General features: G+C 38.6%; 1 protein-coding gene across 2 annotated transcripts in view; it reads right to left on the bottom strand.

Annotated features, from left to right (window-relative positions):
* Anapc5 (anaphase promoting complex subunit 5) overlaps nucleotides 1-20,047 on the bottom strand; it is a 38,927-nt gene extending 18,880 nt beyond the window's left edge. For both annotated transcript variants that reach the window (XM_026385995.2, XM_026385996.2), the window contains exons 1-7: nucleotides 19,748-20,047; nucleotides 15,971-16,050; nucleotides 14,738-14,847; nucleotides 13,689-13,881; nucleotides 8,227-8,293; nucleotides 4,874-4,975; nucleotides 2,890-3,080 (exon numbers count right to left, since the gene is read on the bottom strand). In XM_026385995.2, the coding sequence (XP_026241780.2) occupies nucleotides 2,890-3,080; nucleotides 4,874-4,975; nucleotides 8,227-8,293; nucleotides 13,689-13,881; nucleotides 14,738-14,847; nucleotides 15,971-16,050; nucleotides 19,748-19,954 (950 nt within the window). In that variant the 5' untranslated portion in view covers nucleotides 19,955-20,047. The remainder of the gene's footprint in view (nucleotides 1-2,889; nucleotides 3,081-4,873; nucleotides 4,976-8,226; nucleotides 8,294-13,688; nucleotides 13,882-14,737; nucleotides 14,848-15,970; nucleotides 16,051-19,747) is intronic.
* Between the last annotated feature and the right edge of the window lie 1,016 nt (nucleotides 20,048-21,063).

Below are 21,063 nucleotides of genomic sequence, written 5' to 3'. Positions count from 1 at the left end.
AGAGGCTGTATACAAACTTTTAAAAAAAATTTTTAGTTGTTGATGGACCTTTATTTTATTCATTTATTTATATGTGGTGCTGAGAATTGAATCCAGTGCCTCACACATGCAAGGTCAAGTGCTCTACCACTGAGCCACAACCCCAGCCCTGTATACAAATTTCTGAACACCAGTGAAAGCTTTATGTATTTATTTTTGGATACTGGGGATTAAACTCAGAAATGATTTACAGCTAAGCTACATTATCAGCCCTTTTTTATTTTAAAACAGGATCACACTAAACTGCTAAGGGTCTTTGTCAGTAGTCAATTTGAATTTTCCTGCTTGAGTCTCCCAAGTCACTGGGATTACAGACATGATGCATGTGGCAGGAAAGCAGTTTTTAACACAAGTTACTGGTGCCAAGTGTAGTGGCACTTGTCTGTAATCTCAGTAGCTTGGGAGCAGGCTGATAAAGGAGGACCATAAGTTTGAGGCCAGCTTTAGCCACTTAGTAAAAATCTGTCTCAAAAAAGAAAAAGGCCTGGGGCTGGTAGAGTGCCTGCCTCACACGTGTGAGGCACTGAGTTCGATAATCAGCACCACATAAAAATAAATAAAGATATTGGGAAAAAAAAAAGAAAAAAGAAAAAGACTAGAGATGTGGCTCAGTGTTAAGTACCCCTAGGTTCAATCTCTACAAACCTCCCCCAACCAAAAAAAAAAAAAAAAAAAATGCAAGAAAGAAATTATTGGCAAATATTACAAATGGTATTACTATTATTTATGAATATATAAAATAATGATGGGCTGGGGATGTGGCTCAAGCAGTAGCGCGCTCGCCTGGCATGCGTGCGGCCCGGGTTCGATCCTCAGCAGCACCACATACCAACAAAGATGTTGTGTCCGCCGAGAACTAAAAAAAAATTAAAAAAAATAAAAAATAAAAAAATAATGAAAGGTCCTTGCTGCAGGAATGTACCTCAGTGGTAGAGGGAGTGCCATCACACATAGGACACTAAGGGTTCTATCCTCAGCACCACAAAAAAGAAAATACAAGACAGACCTTAATCAAGTGGTTATTAAAGCTAGGCAAAGAAAAATTAGTTATTATAAAGTATTATGGAATGTCACAAAATCAGGGAGTTTGGAGTATCCTAAACATTTCCAAGTATCAATCTGCTGTTTGAATTCCCTTGATGACATTCCTGGCCTAAGCCTGAGTACCCCACTAACACCTTTATCAGGAAGTTCTATATAGAGAAATTTGCACCCCCTCCATTGTGGGAACTAAAATCAAGGCCTCACACATGGTAGGCAAGTATTCAATCACTGAGCTATACACCCAGCCCCTTTTCATTTTTTGAGCCAAGGTCTCACTCAGCCTCTCAAGTAGCTGGAACCACTGCACCTGGCATCTACATAAAATGAAGCACTACACCCTTACCTGGTGCTCATCCCCTCTCAACCTTATCTGGCAGCCATATCTCAATCAATCCAAATCTTTTTCACATGACCTTTCACTACCTGAAGATGTTAACAGATACTTGGCTAACATGTTCTCCAGGCTAAATGTTCTTACATCCTTCCCACGTTATTCATGTGTCCTAGCTTTTAAGACTGTCCCCCACACAAGCTCCAGCTTGTCTACATCTCCTTTGAAACCTGACAACCAGGAAGGACATGGTGGCATGTGTCTGTAATCTCAGGTTTGAGACCAGCCTGGGAAACTCAGCAAGACCCTACCAAAAAATAAAAAAGTTTGAAAGACCTGGGGATGTAGCTTAGTGGTAGAGTGCCCTGGGTTCAGACCCCAGTACCAAAAAATAAAACAAAATCTAACAACCAGAAATTAACAGAATTCCCTGGGTGCTTCCTGGTACTTCTTTATTCTTGAACTTTGAATACCATTCTTCTATTAACACACCCTAATGTCTCTAATCAAAGATGTCTATAGCAGAGATGTACTGGGGATGAATCCCGGGGTGTTCAACCACTGAGCCACATCCCCAGCCCTATTTTATATTTTATTTAGAACTAAGGTCTCCCTGAGTTACTCAGGTCCTCGCTAAGTTGCTGAGGCTGGCTTAAAACTCACAATCCTCTTGCCTCAGCTTCCCAAACTGCTGGAATTACAGGCATATACCACCATGAGCAGCAACAGTTTTGTTAAATAGTAAAAAGTCACAGGGTGGGGTGTATGGGACAATATAACTCATTCAATTAGTAATTTCCTACATTTCACCATTATTCACATCATTTCCTCATTTCCAAAACAGCCTCTGGTGAGTTATTGAAATCTAACTCTATTTACTAAATAATAATTTATTTCCCTATTTTTATACATTAAAAATACAGGTATAGCTTAGCAATAAAATAAACCAGTGTCACCTTACTGGCTGCCTGAACTCCATCCAGAAGCAAACATGTGGCTTTTAGCAAGCATGTGCAGTCTTTATTCCAATAGAGGAAAAACTTCCTTTTCATTTTTTTTTTGGTGCTGTCTGAAACAATTTTTACTTATTTTTACTTAATTCATTTTTGAAAATACTAAAAATGGCTTTTAAAGTCCCATTATTACCTCCAAAAATCCCTGCAGGGGATTTCTGGCCTAATTGCCTAATTTCTTTTTCACTGAATGGCTGTGCTGTTTCTTGGAAGTAATGAATCCAGAGGCCTGGCACTAAGACAGTAATGCTAAATTGTGACACCAGGGGGCGGACTACTTAGGTAAAAGGCTTTCATTAACCTGTGTCAGTGCAAAAAGGTCTATTCACTCTTTGAAGTCAGTGAAAAATTAAGTTGAAGACTCTCTTTTCTTATTTTTAAAAAATACAATATTTTTTAAAAGCACATCTCAATTAACATCGTTTTTTCAATGTCTGCATGGAAAAAAATCTATAAACTTACTAGTGACCGAAGCGGCAGTGCAAAGCAGCCAGGTTCAGAGCAGCATATCTCAAGCTCCGGCCATAGCCCTCTTCCCCGTTACTCTTACTTTCAGCTCCGGTGAGAATCAGGCGGTCAAAATAATGAAGGAGGCTGTGTGTTGAGCTGAAAACATCCTGGACGCGGAGGTTGTTCAAGTAGCTAAGGTAATGCTGAAACAGAAAATAATCCACATTTTTTTTTTAATATTTATTTTTTAGTTGTAGTTGAACACAACACCTTTATTTCACTTGTTTATTTTTGTATGTGGTGCTGAGGATCGAACCCAGGGTCTTGCACAGGCAAGGCGAGCGCTCTACTGCTGAGCCAAATCCCCAGCCCCTCCACATTTTTTAAAAAGTTGCTCTTCCTCTGCTGGAACACTATTATGGAGAGCACCATGGGCTAGACACTTGTTATTTCCCCTACCCTTGAGAAAAGTCAAGATTTATCTTATCTTTTCTCAATAGGAGCTAGCACATTGCTCCAGAGGGAGTCCACGAATAAAAATTGGGAGTGTCATTACTGTTTGTGTCAATTTTATCCTAAACATACATCCATTAGGCCTCTGATTGCATTAGGATCCATGAATGACACACAAGGGCAGCAGGCCTCACCTAGTTCAGGTATTGTGGAACACTGTGAGCTCAAATCTAAATATCTTTTTAAAAAAAAAAAAAATCACTTTTTTTTAAAGAGAGAGAGAGAGGAGAGAGAGAATTTTTAATGTTTATTTATTTTTTAGTTTTTGGCGGACACAACATCTTTGTTGGTATGCGGTGCTGAGGATCGAACCCGGGCCGCACGCACGCCAGGCGAGTGCGCTACCGCTTGAGCCACATCCCCAGCCCAAATCTAAATATCTTAAAACCTAAATTCATTGCAAAGTACAAAACTGATTTTTCTAAATGCCCAAATTAAAACACAGTGAGTTACTAAAATTAAAATTCATTACTTTCTTTTATTTTGAATCACTGAATCAAACTTTTTGCTAATTTACAACAAAGAAAAATGGGCATATTTCCACATATAAACTGATGTCAAACCCAGATACTAAGTCAAACTTAGTGAAGAAAAATTTTCAGAGTTAAAAATCCTAAGGAATTAAATTATTAAAATTTAAGGAAAAAACAGCTATGGTGTTGCTCGCCTGTAATCCCTGTAACTTGGGGGGGGCTGAGGCAGGAGGATCACAAGTTTGAGGCAGTCTGGGCATTCAACAAGACTCTGTCTCAGAATAATATAAACAGGGATGGGATGTAGCTCAGTGGTAGAGCACTCCTAGGTTCAATCTCTATTATGGAGTGAAATAAGGGGGTGATAAAAATGTTCATAAATGGACGCAGCAGTGCACACCTATAATCCCAGCAATTCAGGAGGCTGAAGCAGGAGGAACACAAATTCAAGGAAAGCCTCAGCAACTTACAAGGCCCTGTCTCAAAATACAAAATAATAAAGGCTATGGATGTAGCTCAGTAGTTAAGGACTCCTATGTTCAAGTCCCTAGTAAAAAACAAACAGTAACAACAACAATTAAAAAAAAAAAAAAAAAAAAGCTGAGGAAAAGAGTTTTTCAGCCCCCAAACCTTTTCTTTCTTTTTTTTGGTGGTGCTGGGGATGGAACCCAGGGCCTTGTGCATGCAAGGCAACCACTCTACCAACTGAGCTATATCCCCAGCCCATCTTTTTTCTTCTTTTTCTTTTTTTTTGATCAGTCTATTCTATCATCATCTGTCCAAAGCTCACATCATCAGAGAGATGACAAATGAAAGAACATCAAAAGCTAAGCAATGCTCTACAGCTAGGTGAGGGTGGGAGGAGCTTTGCAACTTGTGCTGTTTCTTGTCAATATTCTTTCAAGAACTTAGGCCAATGTTAAGATTGATCCTCATTTGTGTGGCTATTTAATATACCAAACAGCCTTGACCTTCTTCCATCTCAGCAACAAATTCCAGAAAAGACTCACCGCTTCAGCAAAATCAGGATTAAATTTCAACAAGTTGTTCAATTCTTTCTGCAAGGAAGCTGGAGTGAGGGCTTTAGTCTCATCATTCTTTAACAAAGAAGCCTGAAATTTAAAATGTCAACTCAGTAAAAAGATATGGTTAATTAACACATGAAAATACATACTAACTAGCATCACTTGATGATTTTCTTTTCCACAGAGAGCCCTTAAGGTCCAGTCCTGGTCTCCTCAGTCCTTGCCTTCTGCCCTCACTCCAGGACCTGACTGGAACACATTCTCCTCCTTACCATCCACATGGCTGCTTCCTCTCCTCAAAACACCAAGTGTCCTGAACACCATTCCCCACCTGCAAACCCTTCCCAGGACTAGCCAACTATGCCCACATCTAGCTCACCCTCCAGGTCCCAATTTAGATTTCAGCTACTTGTTTCTATCACTTTCTAGACTAGGCGAGATCTTACAAGCCTTCTGTACTTTCCCTTCCTGTAGCACCTAATAGACTACATTAAAATGGCCAGTCTGACCCTTCCCAGAAAGTAAAAGCTCCTTCCAGGCATGCAACGTGTTTACTTATCCTTCTAACTCCAGTGCTTACTTGCAAAGTGCCCTGTGATATCCAGGTCCCTGTCCCACCCTAGTTGTTTCTTATGGGTAATATCAATAACAATTATACAAATCATGTTGCAATAGTTTGGATGTTAAATGTCCACGTGTTAAAGCCTTGGTCCCCAGGTTGGCAATGCTGCAGGGATACCTTTAAAAGACAAGGCCTATGAATGACTTAGGTCATTCAGAGCATTCCTTTGAAAAGGACAGTAGAATATTGGTCTCTCAGTCTGTTTCCTCAGTCTCTGTTTTCTGGTGAGAGACATGATCACCAGCATATATTCCTACCAGGATGTGCACCGCTCACTAGAATCCCAAACCAATGGGGTCACCTGATCTTGGACTTGAAACTCCCAAACTGTGCCCAAAATAAACCTCTCTTTACCTCCTAAGCAGCCTATGTCAGTTATTTCATTACAGCGATGCAAAGCTAATGCATGTGTAGAAAACTAGTTTCAAACTAAATGCTTAATGAGTTTATAGACAATTTACTCCAATTTTGTCTAGTTTTTGCATAAGTAGTAGCAATTTCTCATTCCACTTTTATTTTTTAATTTTTTTTTTGATTTTTAATGTTTTTTTTATTTTTTAGTTGGCGGACACAACATCTTTGTTGGTATGTGGTGCTGAGGATCGAACCCGGGCCGCACACATGCCAGGCAAGCGCGCTACCGCTTGAGCCACATCCCCAGCCCCCTCATTCCACTTTTAATTCATTATATCATTTATAGAAAATTCCAAAACTATGGAAAAGGTACAGAACAAAAATCTATAATCCAACCACACAAAAATAATATTAATACTCTAGTGTATTTTATCCTATTTTTTCCTGTATGAGATTATGAATGTGTGTGCTCATAAGTGGATGCGCATGCACAACACATTTTTAACAAGATTAGAATATGACATAATTTTACTTCCTGTTCAAAAAATATTAACATTTTAAACTGTCTCATCATCAAATAGTCTTTGAAAATGGTTTCTAAAGAAAAGGTATTCCCTTTCACTCACATTTTATTTTTATTTTTTAGTTCTCGGCGGACACAACATCTTTCTTTGTATGTGGTGCTGAGGATCAAACCCAGGCCGCACACATGCCAGGCGAGCGCGCTACCGCCTGAGCCACATCCTCAGCCGTTTCACTAACATTTATTGCAAATGCTTTTACATTTTGTTGCTTGCCTTCTAATTTTGTTTGAACATGTTATGACACGAAGACATTAATTTTTATGCTGAAAAAGCAAATGATCTTCTACTTGTTTTCTTCCCCAGCTTTTATGTTTAGAAAGTCTTTCCCCACCCAGATCAGTTAAAAGTTAATATGTAGTTCCTACTGTTCTAATTATAACTTTAAGCGTTCACATTTAACTCTTTAATCCATCTGTAATGTAATGAGATGTGAGGGGGAGAGGAGGATACAGCTGACAAGCATTTTTTTCCTTAGAGTTAACCATTGTGTAGGTGAGCTTTTCTAACCTGTCTGAAATTAACCTGCAGAAGTGAGTACATAAATTTTATCTAGATCTAAATGTTATATCTTCCTGCAGAAAAAAAACTCTTGGGGAGTATGGGGGTATTGGGTATTGAACCCAGGAGTGCTTTGCCACAGAGCTACATCCCCAACCCTTTTCATTCTTTGAGACAAGGGTCTCAAACTTGCCATCCCTCTGACCCAGCCTCCCAAATCACTAGAATTACAGGCATGTACCACTGCACATAACCAGAAAAAAATTAACAAAATCAGAAAAAACTAGAAAAATAGGACGAAAAATAAAAATTCTATACTGAAAATAACAGAAGGAAAAATGTTCAGCTTACATTACCAAGAAAATGAAAACACGTGGCTCAAAAGCAGCAAAAAGAAATGTTTGTATCTGGGCTGGGGTTGTGGCTCAGTGGTAGAGTGCTTGTCTACCATGCATGAGGCACTGGGTTCGATTCTTAGCACCACATAAAAACGAAATAAAAATACGGTGTCCACCTACAACTAAAAAAAAAAAAAAAAGTCAAAATAATAATAACAATAATAAAAAGGTATATTAGAAAAAGAAATGCTTATATTAAAGTATACTGGTGTCTGCAACTTGCAATACATCAAAAAATAAGATAAAGCTGGGTGTGGCTGCACAGGCCTGAAACCCCAGCAATTTGGGAAACTGAGGCAGGAGGGTCACAAGTTTGAGGCCAGCATGGGCAACTTAGTGAACTATGTCTCAAAGTAAAAAATATAAAATAAAAAGGCCTAGGGATGTAGCTCAGCTATAAAGTGTCCCTAGATTCAATCCCTAGTACTGCAAAAAAATAAAGATGAAATCGGATAGAGGATGGGTAAATATTTATAATTGGCTAAAAGATAGGTAAGTATTTGGTAAACACAACAAAATATTAACTGTGGGATAAAGGTGATGGGCTTACAGACATTCATAAATTTTTTTGACATTTTTAATATATGAAAAATGTCCATAAAAAACAAATGTTGGGAGAAGGGAAGCACATCTTCTAACTCGTGTGTTTCTGGGCACATATCATTACTAAAGGAACCTTCAATATAAAGTTAATAGAAAAATAAAATCACAAAAAATAAGGGATACATAGCTACAACTACATTGTTGGTGGAAAAGGTAGAACCAAGAGTCAAGGATAATGCAGATTCACTAATAAACCTCTCAACATCACAGGCATATGCCATAATACAGAATGTCACAAAAATCTTTAAAACTTCATGATAATTTGCAGAATTAACATACCTGCTGAGAAAGAAAAAATTCTGCTTGTTTTTGAGATAGAGGTCCACTGCAAGATACCTCTTCTTCTCTGTAAAATAACAAAAATAGTAATAAATTAAACAAGAGTAAAAATGACAACATACACAAAATCAAAGATTTTTGCATAAAGAGTCCAAAAACTTAAAAATAATTCCATCTTCTCAGACATGTAATCGCAAAATGATCCATCAATTCCACTTCCAGCTATACACCCAAAAGAACTGAAAGGAGGGACTCACGCAAGCAGATATTTGCACACCCAGGCTCATGCTGGCATTATTCATTACAGTCAAAACATGGAGCCAACCCAAGCGTCCTATGACAGATAAACAAAATATAACATGCACACACAATGAAATGTTATTCAACCTTAAAAAGGGAATTCTGGCATGTGCCTCAACATGGATCAATGAAGTAAATCAATCAAAAAAGACCAATCCAGCTGAAAGCAGTGACGTACACCTGTAATCCCAGCAGCTAGGGAGGCTGAGGCAGGAGGATCACGGTTCAAAGCCAGCCTCAGCAAAAGCGACGTGCTTAGCAACTCAGTGAGACCCTGTCTTTAAATAAAATACAAAATATGGCTGGGAGATATGGCTCAGTGGTCAACTGCCCCTGTATTTTTTTCCCCCAGTACCAAAAAAAAAAAAGACGAATACTGTATGATTTCACTTACATGAGGTACATAGGATCATCAAAATAGTAAAAAGCAGAATAGTAGTTGCCAGGGATATGGGGGGAAGGTGGAATGAAGGGTTATTATTTAATAGGTATAGGTTTTATAAGATAAAAAGAGTTACAGAAGCTGGAAGTATAACACGCATGAGGCCCAGGGTTCAACCCCAAAACCAAAAATCCAAATCATGGAGATGGATGTTGGTGATGGTTATACAAGTTATATAAATGTACTTAATGTCAGTACACTTTTTACCACTTAAGATGGTCAAGATGATGGGGCTCAGGTGGTGGCTCAGCAGTGAAGCGTTTGCCTAGCACGTGCAGGGCCCTGGGTTTGATCCTCAACATCACATAAAAAAAAACAAAATTTAAAAAAGGTATTGTATCCAACTACAAATAAAAAATATTTTTTTAAAAAAAGAAAGATGGTTAAGATGGTAAATTTTATGTCAGGTGTATTTTACAATAAAAAATTATTGGGGGAAAAAAAAAGGTGATGTTGAATGACCTGCCAAAGCTCATACAAGATAATCATATAGAAATACAGATCTAAATTCTACACAGCTTCCTTTCTAAAATGCAAATCTACCATATCACCTGTGATGTAAAGCCATTCAGGAATTTCCCACCACCTTGCAAACTGAAGCTTAGCCAGGAAAGAGTAGTGCATTAGGTCCTGCCTCTCCCTCCTACCTACATTCTGGCCTTTACAGGCACCTCAATGCAACAAGACACTGACACTGCTTCCTCGGGCCTCAGTGCTCTTCTCCCAACCACTGTTGTACTTCATACACCATCCATCAATCAGTACTAACTCAAAGGTCATATCCTCCAGGAATTCTTTCTACTTGAGCTCCTACCTCTCCTAGTGATGGCCATCATGCCACTTATGCATCACTACCATGGCTATTCCTCACCTGTGCTGCAGGCAAACACCCAGTACACTCTGTGCCTCCACACACTTCAGGCACTCAATGTTTGGGAAATGAATGAAGTTTGTAACTCCTTGCTAGAGAGATGAGATGGTTCTACAATAAAAAGAAGGAAAGAGGCCTTTTCTTGGAAATCACCATTTGTTAGCAGTTTAGATTACACAGAACAGATAAACAAGAAGTATACTATTATAAATCTTGACTCCAGGACTGGGGATGTAGTTCAGTGGTAGAGCACCTTCCTACCATGCACAAGTACCTGGTTTCAATCCTCAGCCATGAAAAAACAAACAAACAAAACAAAAAACATCTAGACTATTTGCACAAATAAAAAAATTTCATATTGAAAGTAAAGTATGAAAACTATCCCTTTGCCACATGACTCTGAAGAAATGTTTCTCTGTACAGGATTACATAAGAAAAAAAAAAAAAAAAAAACAGGCTGGGTGTGTTGCCACACACCTGTAATCACAGCAATTTGGGAGGCAGGAGGATCCCAAGTTCAAAGTCAGCCTCAGCAACTTAGTGAGGCCCTAAACAATTTATTGAGACCCTGTCTCAAAACAAAAAATAAAAAGGACTGAAGATGTAGCGCAGTGGTATAGCACCCTTGGCTTCATTCTCCAGCACGGAAACAAAAACAAAACCTCCAATGCTCAGGTTGTACTGTCCTCCATTGCATCCATGTCAGTTTGTCCCTGTGTCGGGACACCTAGCTCCCAATCTTAAGAGGTCCTCTCTACAGCTCCCCTACCCCAGTCACTCTATATCCCTGTCTCCCATTTCATTTTTTCACTGCGTTGACACTCTCTGAAACTACATATTTATACTCTATTATCTGTTCAATTCCACATAACTACATAAGGAGAGGGACATTCTCTCTTTGCAGACACACAGCATCTAGCACAGTGCCCCACAGTGCCTTCCAATAAATACTTGTTGACTACATTAATGAGTTTGGGAGACTGACATTAAGCCACTGATGAAATACTAGAGAATTCCTACATTTGTGAGGCTCTTGTAAAAACCCACAGAAGAGGTGGCTGGACTAGCCTGCAGCCTACCAACCTTCATGACAAGCTCATGTGGTATAACCCCACAGGTCTCTTCTAGTGCAGTATGCAAGAACTGCAGCATAGTAACAGCAACCCACAAAACACACACACTAACTCTCAGGCTATTTCTTCCATAAATGGATTTTCAAGACACTTGGTAAACATTTATTGACTGAATATTTATCTCCTCACTGCTAAACTAACAGTTGTATTCTCATTTTCAAACAGGAATAATTTCATTGTGAAATGGGAAATCAGCAAGCTATGCAATATTACTTAATGTGCATATTTTTTACCTTTTTAACTTGAATACAAATTTCTAAAGCAAGAAAAATTATTTCCCTGAAGAGCGTTAAAAATATTCTAATAACTATAAGAACAAGAGGGAAGGAAGGAAGGAAGGAAAGACTTTCTCAAAATGCAATAAAACATTAGAAAAGATTACAAAAGGGCTAGAGCACTTGCCTGGTACACATGAGGCATTGGGTTCAATTCCCAGCACACACACACACACAAAAAAAAAAATCACAGAAAGAAAAAACTGAAATCTTCCTTCTCATACAGTTAAAAAAAAAATCTCTAGGGGCTAGGGTTGTGGCTTAGCAGTAGAGCACTCGTCTAGTGCAGCAAGGCCCTGGATTCGATCCTCAGCACCACATATAAATAAATTAATTAAATAAAGGTATTGTGTCCAGCTACAACTAAAAAATAAATATTAAAAAAAGAGGCTTTAAAAAAATTCTCTAGCAAAATAATGTTTTGGACAAAGAACAGTACTTGTATTTATATTCAAATAATACTTCTTTAATTTTCATGATGAAATTCAGTTTCCTAAAGGTACTCTATTTTCTGAAAACATACCTTTATAGTAATTATTATGTTCATAAATGAATTCTTTTTTAAATATTTATTTCTTAGTTGTAGTTGGACACAATATCTTTATTTTATGTAATGCTGAGGATCGAACTCAGGGCCTCGAATGTGCTAGGCAAGCAATCTACTGCTAAACCACAATCCCAGCCCCATAAATTCTTATTTTATTATTATTATTTAATTATAGGTGGACACAATGTCTTTATTTTACTTTATGTGGTGCTGAGGATTGAACCCAGTGCCTCACGCATGCTAGCAAGCACTCTACCTCTGAGCCACAATCCCAGCCCCCCCCCACTGTAAATTCTTAAATAGGGAAAAACAACAAAAAGATGTAGTTAAACCTAATTGAATTAGCACAGGGGGCACACATCTGTAATCCCAACAACTCAGGAGACTGAGGTAAGGAGGAGCCAAAGTTTAAGGCCAGCCTGGACAATTTATCCAGAGCCTGTCATAGAATAAAAATAAAAAGGGCTGGTAATGCAGCTAAGTGGTAAAAGCACTCCTGGTGTTTAATACCCGGTGCACCAACTAATTAAATCAGATCAATTTAAGAAAAAGCCAGGGGCTAGGGATGTGGCTCAAGCGGTAGCGCGCTCGCCTGGCATGCATGCAGCCTGGGTTCGATCCTCAGCACCACATACAAACAAAGATGTTGTGTCCGCCGATAACTAAAACTAAATAAATAAATAAATATTTAAAAAAAAAAAAAGCCAAAATAAAACATGAAAAGTTTAAATTAACATTTCCAAAGAAGTGATGCTTCCCTACTCTAAGCAAAGTACCAGAATAAGGATTACACTATAGCATAGAGGCACTGCTTAGGGGAATTGACTGAAAGAGAAGTTGGAATAATAATAATTAACATTTATTGAACACTTTCTATTTACTAACCATAGTTTTAAATACTTAATATAATATAAACTAATTTAATTCTTCTAACACTCTTCTGAGGTGGTATGAGCCCCATTCCGTAGATGAGGAATTTGAAGCACAGAGAAGGTGAGTAATCTGCCCAGGGTCTAAGAGGGAGTAAGCCTCTGAGAATTAAAAAATTCTCTCTTAAAAAAAAATAATAAATAAGTAAATAAATAAATAAATAAATAAAAGGCTATCTGGTGATGAGAACGATGAAAGAAGTAAAGCCGAAAGTGTTTGGGATGGGGGAGACTCATACCTGGTCAGGGAAGGCCTGTCTGAGGACATGGGAGCTGAGTTCTGGATGGTAAAATGAAAAAATCAGGTGAAAAAATCAAGAAAGAACATTCCAAGAAACCTGTGACACAGTGGTCTGGAGTATTGAAAAAAAAAACAAAAGAAAGCCAGTGAGACTGCTGAGAGCCGAGGGGAGAGCAAGAGCAAGAGGTTGGAGAAGAGTGCAAGGCTAAATCAGGCAGGCCTGGAGCCATGGCAAACTGGGATTTCTGTCTCTGAATTCCAAGAACAACCAATGAAGGGTTTGGGAAAGAAGAGTGCAATGACCTGATTCACACTCTTACAGGTTTCCCAGGAACTGGGTGAAGATGGACTGTAGAGAGACAAGAGACCAGTGAGGATGCTGGTAAAGACGTGCAGTAGAGAACTGGTGCTTGACTCTCAGGGCATTAGTGGTGATGAGAGACACGAACATGATCAGAGCATGCTGGGAAGGAAGGACTGAATGGACCTGCAGAGGGACTGAATTTCAGGGTGAAGGATAGGGAGGAACAAAGGGTATCGATAGTTTCAAGTCTGAACAACTAGGTGAGCAGTGATACCACCTGCCCAATGCCTAGATTTTAGGAGGCATTCAATAAAATTTCAGTAAATTAATGATTGTTAATTCACTTTGATATAATGAATGCTACCAGTCACAGCCTCCCAGAGAAGAAACAACACATTGAAATTGCATAATTTCACTTACCTTACAGACACATCAAGTTCTTCTTTTTCCATTTTTCTTTCTCCTTCCTCTCTACTTGTCAGTTCCATCTCAGTATCCTCCATTGTCTTTTTCTCACCATTTTGGAAGTACTGTTGAAGGGCAGTGTATAGTTTAAACACTTGACTGAAAGAAAGTTTACTGTAGGCCAAGATCATGTGACGCAGAAATAAACCTAGAAAATAAGACCACAGACAAGATGAAAGCATTAACTGAAATCCAGCTACAGGATACCAATGACTATGTGGCACAATCCTTCCTTCACAAGAACCAAAGAGACACTTGCAGGTGCTGTTTCCTCCTCCTGGAATGTTCTTCCCTCATTCTTACAAAGCTCATCTTTCCTTATTTGGGGCTCAGTCCTCCCATCCCAGTTACTCCGTTTTCATCCCTCACAGTCTCTATTTTAGTTTCTTTATAGTTGTTTTAACTATCTGAATCATCTTATTTATTTCTTTACTTTTTACCATCTGGTTTCCCCCACCAAAACATCATCTCCATTAAAGAAAAATCAATGTCTACCTTGTATATCCAGAGCCTGGCACAAAGGAGGAGATCAATAAATACCTGATGTTGAGTAACATAAAAATTACCATGCAAAAAAACCCAGAGAGATGGAGCATGGATACAAAGCTAACAGAAAAGCTTAAAAAAAAAATATATATATATATCCGCATTTTATATACTGTTAACAATAATATATTTTTACTTACCTCTCTTCGTAAGTTTGGTTGGTGACCCTCACTTACAGTTGCACAATGCAGGCAAGTGATCCAGAGAACTGTAAGAAAGAGCTGGCAAACCCTAAAAACCCCAGAACCAGGCTCGGACTCTGACTATTACAGAAAAAGCAGAAGGTACTTTTCCGTAATTATTCTTAAATATCAATTCTTCAACAGCAAGGCAACAAATACAAACCATAACATGTCTAATATCCCTACTGTTTGTTCACAGATAAAGTAAAGGTGTCACTTAGAAAGTTGCTCACTTCAATGAAAATACTCTCTGCTCTTCTTAGAAGAGTTTCATACCTACTACACTTGTTTTGTGAACCTCTGGTTCAGTTCCAGAAAAAGAATCTGAAAGGTCATCAAAAAACTGTTCCATATCCTTCAATTCGCCTTCAGCCATCAGTTTGATTCTGAATGAGAAAAGTGAGGTGTATATTTTAGGAAGGCCCATGCTCCATATTTCTGAAGTATTTCTTCCCACTTTCCATATTCCTGAGTTATCTATTTTAAAGGTGATTCAGAGATTTGTATAAAACAGTAACATGTAAAATAAACTTCATAATCTGAAACGTCACTCCCATATTTCTGAAAAGTAACACTGCTGCTTTCTTTTTTTCTCTTTATATATATTTTTTAATACCAGGGATTGAATCCAGGGGTACTCAATCCTGGGCCATATCCCCAACCCCTTTTTAAAAATATTTTTATGGGCTGGGGATGTGGCTCAAGCGGTAGCGCGCTCGCCTGGCAGGCGTGCGGCCTGGGTTCGATCCTCAGCACCACATACCAACAAAGATGTTGTGTCCGCCGAGAACTAAAAAATAAATATTAAAAATTCTCTTTCTCTCTCTCTCTCTCTCTCTCCCTCTCCCCTCTCTCTTTAAAAAAAAAAAAAAAAAAAAAAAAAAAAAAAAAAAAAATATTTTTATTTAAAGACAAGGTCTTGTTAAGTTACTGAGGCTGGCTTTGAACTCTCAATCCTCCTGCTTTAGCCTCCCAAGATGCTGGGATTACAGGCATGCACCACCATGCCCAGCATCATTGCTATTTTCTCGATCATAAAATTTATCCAAGTATCAGCCCATAAAAATAAAATTATCTGCAACAATTAAAAAAAAAAAATGAGGTAGATCCATACAAAATAAAAACTTCAAGGAAAAAAAAAGCTGCAAAAAAGTATGTTTAATGTATCCATTTTCCTTTAAATTCATTAAAGGTACTTAGGAAAACAACCCTTAGAATAAAGATAAAGTTATTTTTTGGTGGTACTAGGAATTGAACACCGGATCTTGCATAGGTTTGGCCAATGCTCTACTTTTGAGCTACAACCCAGCCCATTTTAAGTTTTATTTTTAGGGGGGGAAAAATGTTTTATTTGCAAAAGAGTCTAAGTTGCCCAGCTGATCTCAAACTTTCCATCCTGCTGCCTTAGACTCCCATATTTTACTTAAAAAATTAATTACCACATGCCCTTTTGTAATTTTTATCTACCTTGAAATCTTTTCTGTATATACAGAAGAAAATAAAATTTACCTGATCTGTACTGAATTTGCCAGCTGAGGACAAGAGTCTTCAATTAACTTGTATAGTTTTGACAGTGTAATGTCTGGGCCCTGAGGAAGGGAGAAATAGGAAAATTACAGATAAATGTTAAAGACCTGTAGACTGACAAAGAACTACAAACATAAATTCATTTATCGACCTCTCTCCTTTAACAATCATTTCAAACGTGAAATATCGAATCAGATTTTTCTTATCTACCTAAAACATTAAACTAATACTTCAAAATTGCATATTGTCTTTTAGTCAGTAGAATAGTCTAAAATGAAATTTATTAATTTATTATATGAGGACGTATAATTCCTTCCTTCAAGCTCTGTAATCACGGCAAAATTGTAACTTCTGAGTCCCAGTTTCCTTCATTAGTTAACAGATGTAAAAACAATTATCTTCCTTATTCGCAGCAAAGATCAGATAAGATAATGTAAAGTGCTTTGTAAACTGGAAAACACTATTAAAATGCAGTTACCATTTTTCATAAACATAATCTCATTTGATTCTTTCCCAGACTTGTAAGGCAGGCAGACACGGTATTTGCTAAGACCATTAAAAGTACCATGATGGGGCTGGGGTTGTGACTCAGAGGTAGAGAGCTTGCCTAGCATGCATGAGGCACTAGGTTTGATCCTCAGTACCACAAACAAATAAAATAAAGGTATGTGTCCACCTGTAACTAAAAAATAAATATTAAAAAAAAAAAAGTACCATGAGGGACTAAGAGCATCAAACTTCTGCTATGAAGATTATAATGGGGGGGCTGGGATTGTGGCTCAGTGGTAGAGCATTCACCTAGCATGAGAAGGGCCCTGGGTTCGATCCTCAGCACCACTTAAAAATAAATGAATGGAATAAAGGTATTTTGTGTCCAATTACAACTAAAAAATAATAATAATAATAATAAAGATTATAATTGGGGCTGGGGTTATGGCTCAGTGGTAGCACGCTTGCTTAGCATGTGTGAGGCACTGGGTTTGATCCTCAGCACCACATAAATAAAATATTGTCCATCTATAACTAAAAAAAAAAAAGATTATAATCTAGGGGCTGGGGTTGTGGCTTAGAGGTAAAGGGCTTGCCTGGCATGCGTGAGGCACTGAGTTCAATCCTCAGCACCACATAAAATAAAGATACTATGTGCACCAATAACTAAAAAATTAACATTTTTTAAAAAGGTTGTATCTAGCTGTATTTTAAAAGAAAACATTGAGTCTTCTTTGAGCAAAAACACAGTGTATACACCAAGTTTAGATGTGGATAATCCAGCAAATCTACTTCAGGGGAAGTTATATTTGGCACACATAGTTTGAAATGAAGAAAAACTGAAAAGAACCTGTAAGTTAAAAAAAAGACTTAATTCATTATAATAAAAAGTTAAACTATGTTGCTTATTTTACTATGAAATATACTGCAATCATTAAAAAGAATATTCAAATGTGCTGACATGAAAATATCTCCAAGACTTGTTAAGTGAAAGGAGCAAGCTGTGGAATAGAAGTAGCATTTATATAAAAAAAAGCAAAATGAAATTAAAAGCACACACATATATATTTATATATACCTATAATCATATGCATCTAGACATCTAGAAAGATCCATTCCAAAGTGTTACTCAACAGATGCATGCAGAATTATCATCTTTCCATTGATTTTTGTATTAAATAAAGTTTTTACAAGACACCTTTGTGCATTACTTGAGTGGTTACAATTTAAAATTTGGAGGCTCAGTTGGTAGAGTGTTTGCCTTGCATGCACAAAGCCCTGGGTTCAATTCTCAGCACAACGGAAAAAAGTCAAACAGTAATAAAGTAAACTTTGATTAAAACTACATAGTAGTTAGCCAAGCAAGGAATCAGAAAGAATTGGGGGGCGGGGGGGGGGGGACATATGCTAAGGCAGGAAGATGGGATTAAGATACCAGGATTATTGCTACTTTTCTGTTCTTACTAATTTTAGTATTTTCACTTTTATTTAAAGAACAGGGAGAAATGCACTTATAGTAATGTGGATAAGACTACAGCCAACAAGTTATAGAGATACTGTCCCTTTTATTTAACTATGTTGTCCTTTTTATTTAACTAAGCAAGACACTTAAGCACTATGTCTTAGGTTGCCACCTTTTCCAGTTCCCCTCCCCCACAAATTCAGGTGAAGGGATATTTTATGTTTGTGGTACTGAAGATTAAATTCAGAGATGCTTTATCACTGAGCTAGCCCCAACCCTTCTTTTATTATTATTATTATTTTTTTGAGACAGGGTCTCACTAAACTGGCCTCAAACTCGTGATCCTCCTGCCTTAATAGCTATGATTACAGACCAGCAACACCATGCCCAGCTGTGATGGATTTTCGAACCCCTTATAAGTATACTGTGTGGCAAAAATGCAATTCAGTATAATTTTGTTAAGTTTATCACTTATGATCTCATCATTTAGAGGCCCAGGCAAAGATCTGTTTCTGTCACCACTATTCCTCAACAAACAATTGCTCATACTTCAAGGTCCACCAGCTTAACATTCCATCTTCTCTAAAAAAGGGCAAATCAAACCGGATGCAGTGGTGCATACCTGTAATCCCAGCAGCTTTGAAGGCTAAGGCAGGATTGTTAGTTCAAAGTCAGCCTCAGCAACTTAGTAAGGCACTTAGCAACTCAGGGAGACCCTGTCTCTAAATAAAACTAAAAAGGGCTGGGGTTGTGGCTCAGTGGTTAAGCACCCCTGGGTTCAATCCTCAGTACCAAAAGCAAAAAAAAAAAGGTAAATCAGGCTGTGTGTGGTGGTGCACACCTGTAATCCCAGGACTCAGGAGTCTATGTAAAGAGGAAAGCAAGTTTGAGGTCAGCCTCAGCAACAAGGCCTGCAGCAATTTAGTGTGATCCTTTCTCAAAATAAAATTTTTAAAAAGGTTCAGGATATGGATCAGTGGTTAAGCAACTCTTGGTTCAATCCCTGGTACAAAAAAAAAAAAAAAAAAAGGAGGGGGGAATCACATTTCATTCCTTCCAGGAATAACTTCTCAGGCACTTTACAAGGCTTTGGGGAATGCAAGGGTGAATAAAACAGGGCAAGTATTGTGTTCGGATACAATCTAGTGAGGAAACAGACATCAATCACATAAACACACAAACACATGGAAAAAACTACAATTGAGGGGCTGGGGATATAGCTCAGTTGGTAGAGTGCTTGCCTTGCATGCACCACAAAAAAAAAAAAAAAAAAAAAAAAACACAACTGATATAAAACTGAAAGCGTTAAGGAACTTGCTCAAGTGACAGCTAGTTAAGTTGTGGAGCTCCGTGGCGTGAATCTGGAAAATGAAATAGGGTATGTGAAGTGCTGAACACACAATAAATGTTCAGTCTTTGTTCGTTGCTAGGTTTTATGTCGTTATTACTACTTATTATGGTCCCCTAAAGTAACTCAGCCTGTATGATTCATCTCCGTCTCTGCAAAGCTCAGGACTGTGTAGCTTCACTTTACAAAAGATCTAAGATGATACCTCTCCCCCCGTCACTCAGATAATACTGGTGCCAGACGAGAACCTGCAAAATAATGCACGTAAGGCGCCTAGCCCCTACTAAACGCTCATCAAGTGTTAGTTGGCAGGATTTACTACCTTTATTTTTTCACGTTCCTCTAAAGCAGAAAGAGTTATTTGATGAACCCCGTGTCCCCAGAACAAGGCCAGTGTCCTGCACAGAGCAAATGTACACTAAGTTTGCTAAATGAGCAGGAGCTAGTGGGCGCCCCTCACCTGCAGCAGCGGCAGGAGTAGCTGGTTGAGCTTCCGCCGCTCCAGAAGGCTGACCGCGCCCTCGCCCGTGCGGCCCATCTCGTTCAGCAACACCAGTACCGCGATCTTATATGGTGTCACCCAGTCCTTGATGCCGAACACGCTGGCGTGCACCACTCCATTGGTCATCATTGGATTGAAATAGAGGCTCTCGTGGACGCTGGCCATGGCGGCCCTCCGAGACTAAGTCTCGGAGACCCGCCACGCGCAGCGCCCAGCCGACGCCTCACGGCATACCTCAAGCGGGCCTGCACTTCCGCCCGCCAGCCCGTATTTCAGGAAACTGGCATCCAAGCTCTCGGCGGCATGTGGTCGGCCAATCATAGAGCACAGGGGAAGGCTATCACCAATCAGGATATCCAGTGGTACAGTGAGGGTGGGGCAAATATGGTGCATCAGGTGACTGATTCCCTACGGAAACAGTTGCCAAAGGAGAGCAAATTCCGGGTCAACGTGGGCAGAAAACAAGAATTGTAAAGAAGAATTGGGGCTTGTTGTCCCTGACTGAAAGGATTGAGAGGCTCCCCATTTGTTCATTCAATTTGAAAGCAGTTCAAGTTCGATTTTGAAATGGGTGTGTTTAGAAACAATTGAAATTAGCTGGGCTTGGGGCTGGGGCTGGGGCTATAGCTCAGTGGCTGATCACGTGCCTACCATGTTTTTTTTTTCCAGTATTTCACAAATGCCATTTGCACCCAGCCAAGTCAGGTTACATAATATGTCCTTACGTGAAATAGAACATAAAGAATAACATTGCCTAATAAACTACAAACTTAATAATGTGGCATTCAAAATCCTCCAAAAGCAAGCTCCAGCCAATATTTTCAATCCCAGTTTTCATAATTTCCCTTCATCTGCACTTCTCAAAGACATTTGGTTCTCTCCAACCTGAATTATTATTACTAATCATTTACCATTCCTAATAGTTTTTATGCCCCTTGAAAGAAAAAAGGATGTATTAATTCAACTTTGGCTACACACAAGCATAAACTTGTGCCTAGCTTTTGTTGTCTGAATCCCATTTGTTTATGAATCCAGATGTTAGTAATGAGCAGTGAAATGCAAAACAATATAGCAGGGTCACCCGTTTCTTTGAAATTGCCTTTAATGAACAATGGAGTAACTTGTAGAACAACAACAGGTGTACTAACCTGAGCATAAATAAAGGGAAACAATTAAGAAATACCTGGAGAAAAATAGATCGATGGGGCTAACTTCTGGCAGGGTCCACAGAGGTTAGTGTAGCTGGTGCAAATATCCACGGGAGACAGGTGAGT

The sequence above is a fragment of the Urocitellus parryii genome, chromosome 3, assembly GCF_045843805.1.
Source record: "Urocitellus parryii isolate mUroPar1 chromosome 3, mUroPar1.hap1, whole genome shotgun sequence".
NCBI lineage: Eukaryota > Metazoa > Chordata > Mammalia > Rodentia > Sciuridae > Urocitellus > Urocitellus parryii.
The sequence above is the reverse complement of the archived record's forward strand: the minus strand, read 5'-3'. Positions and strand labels throughout refer to the sequence as shown.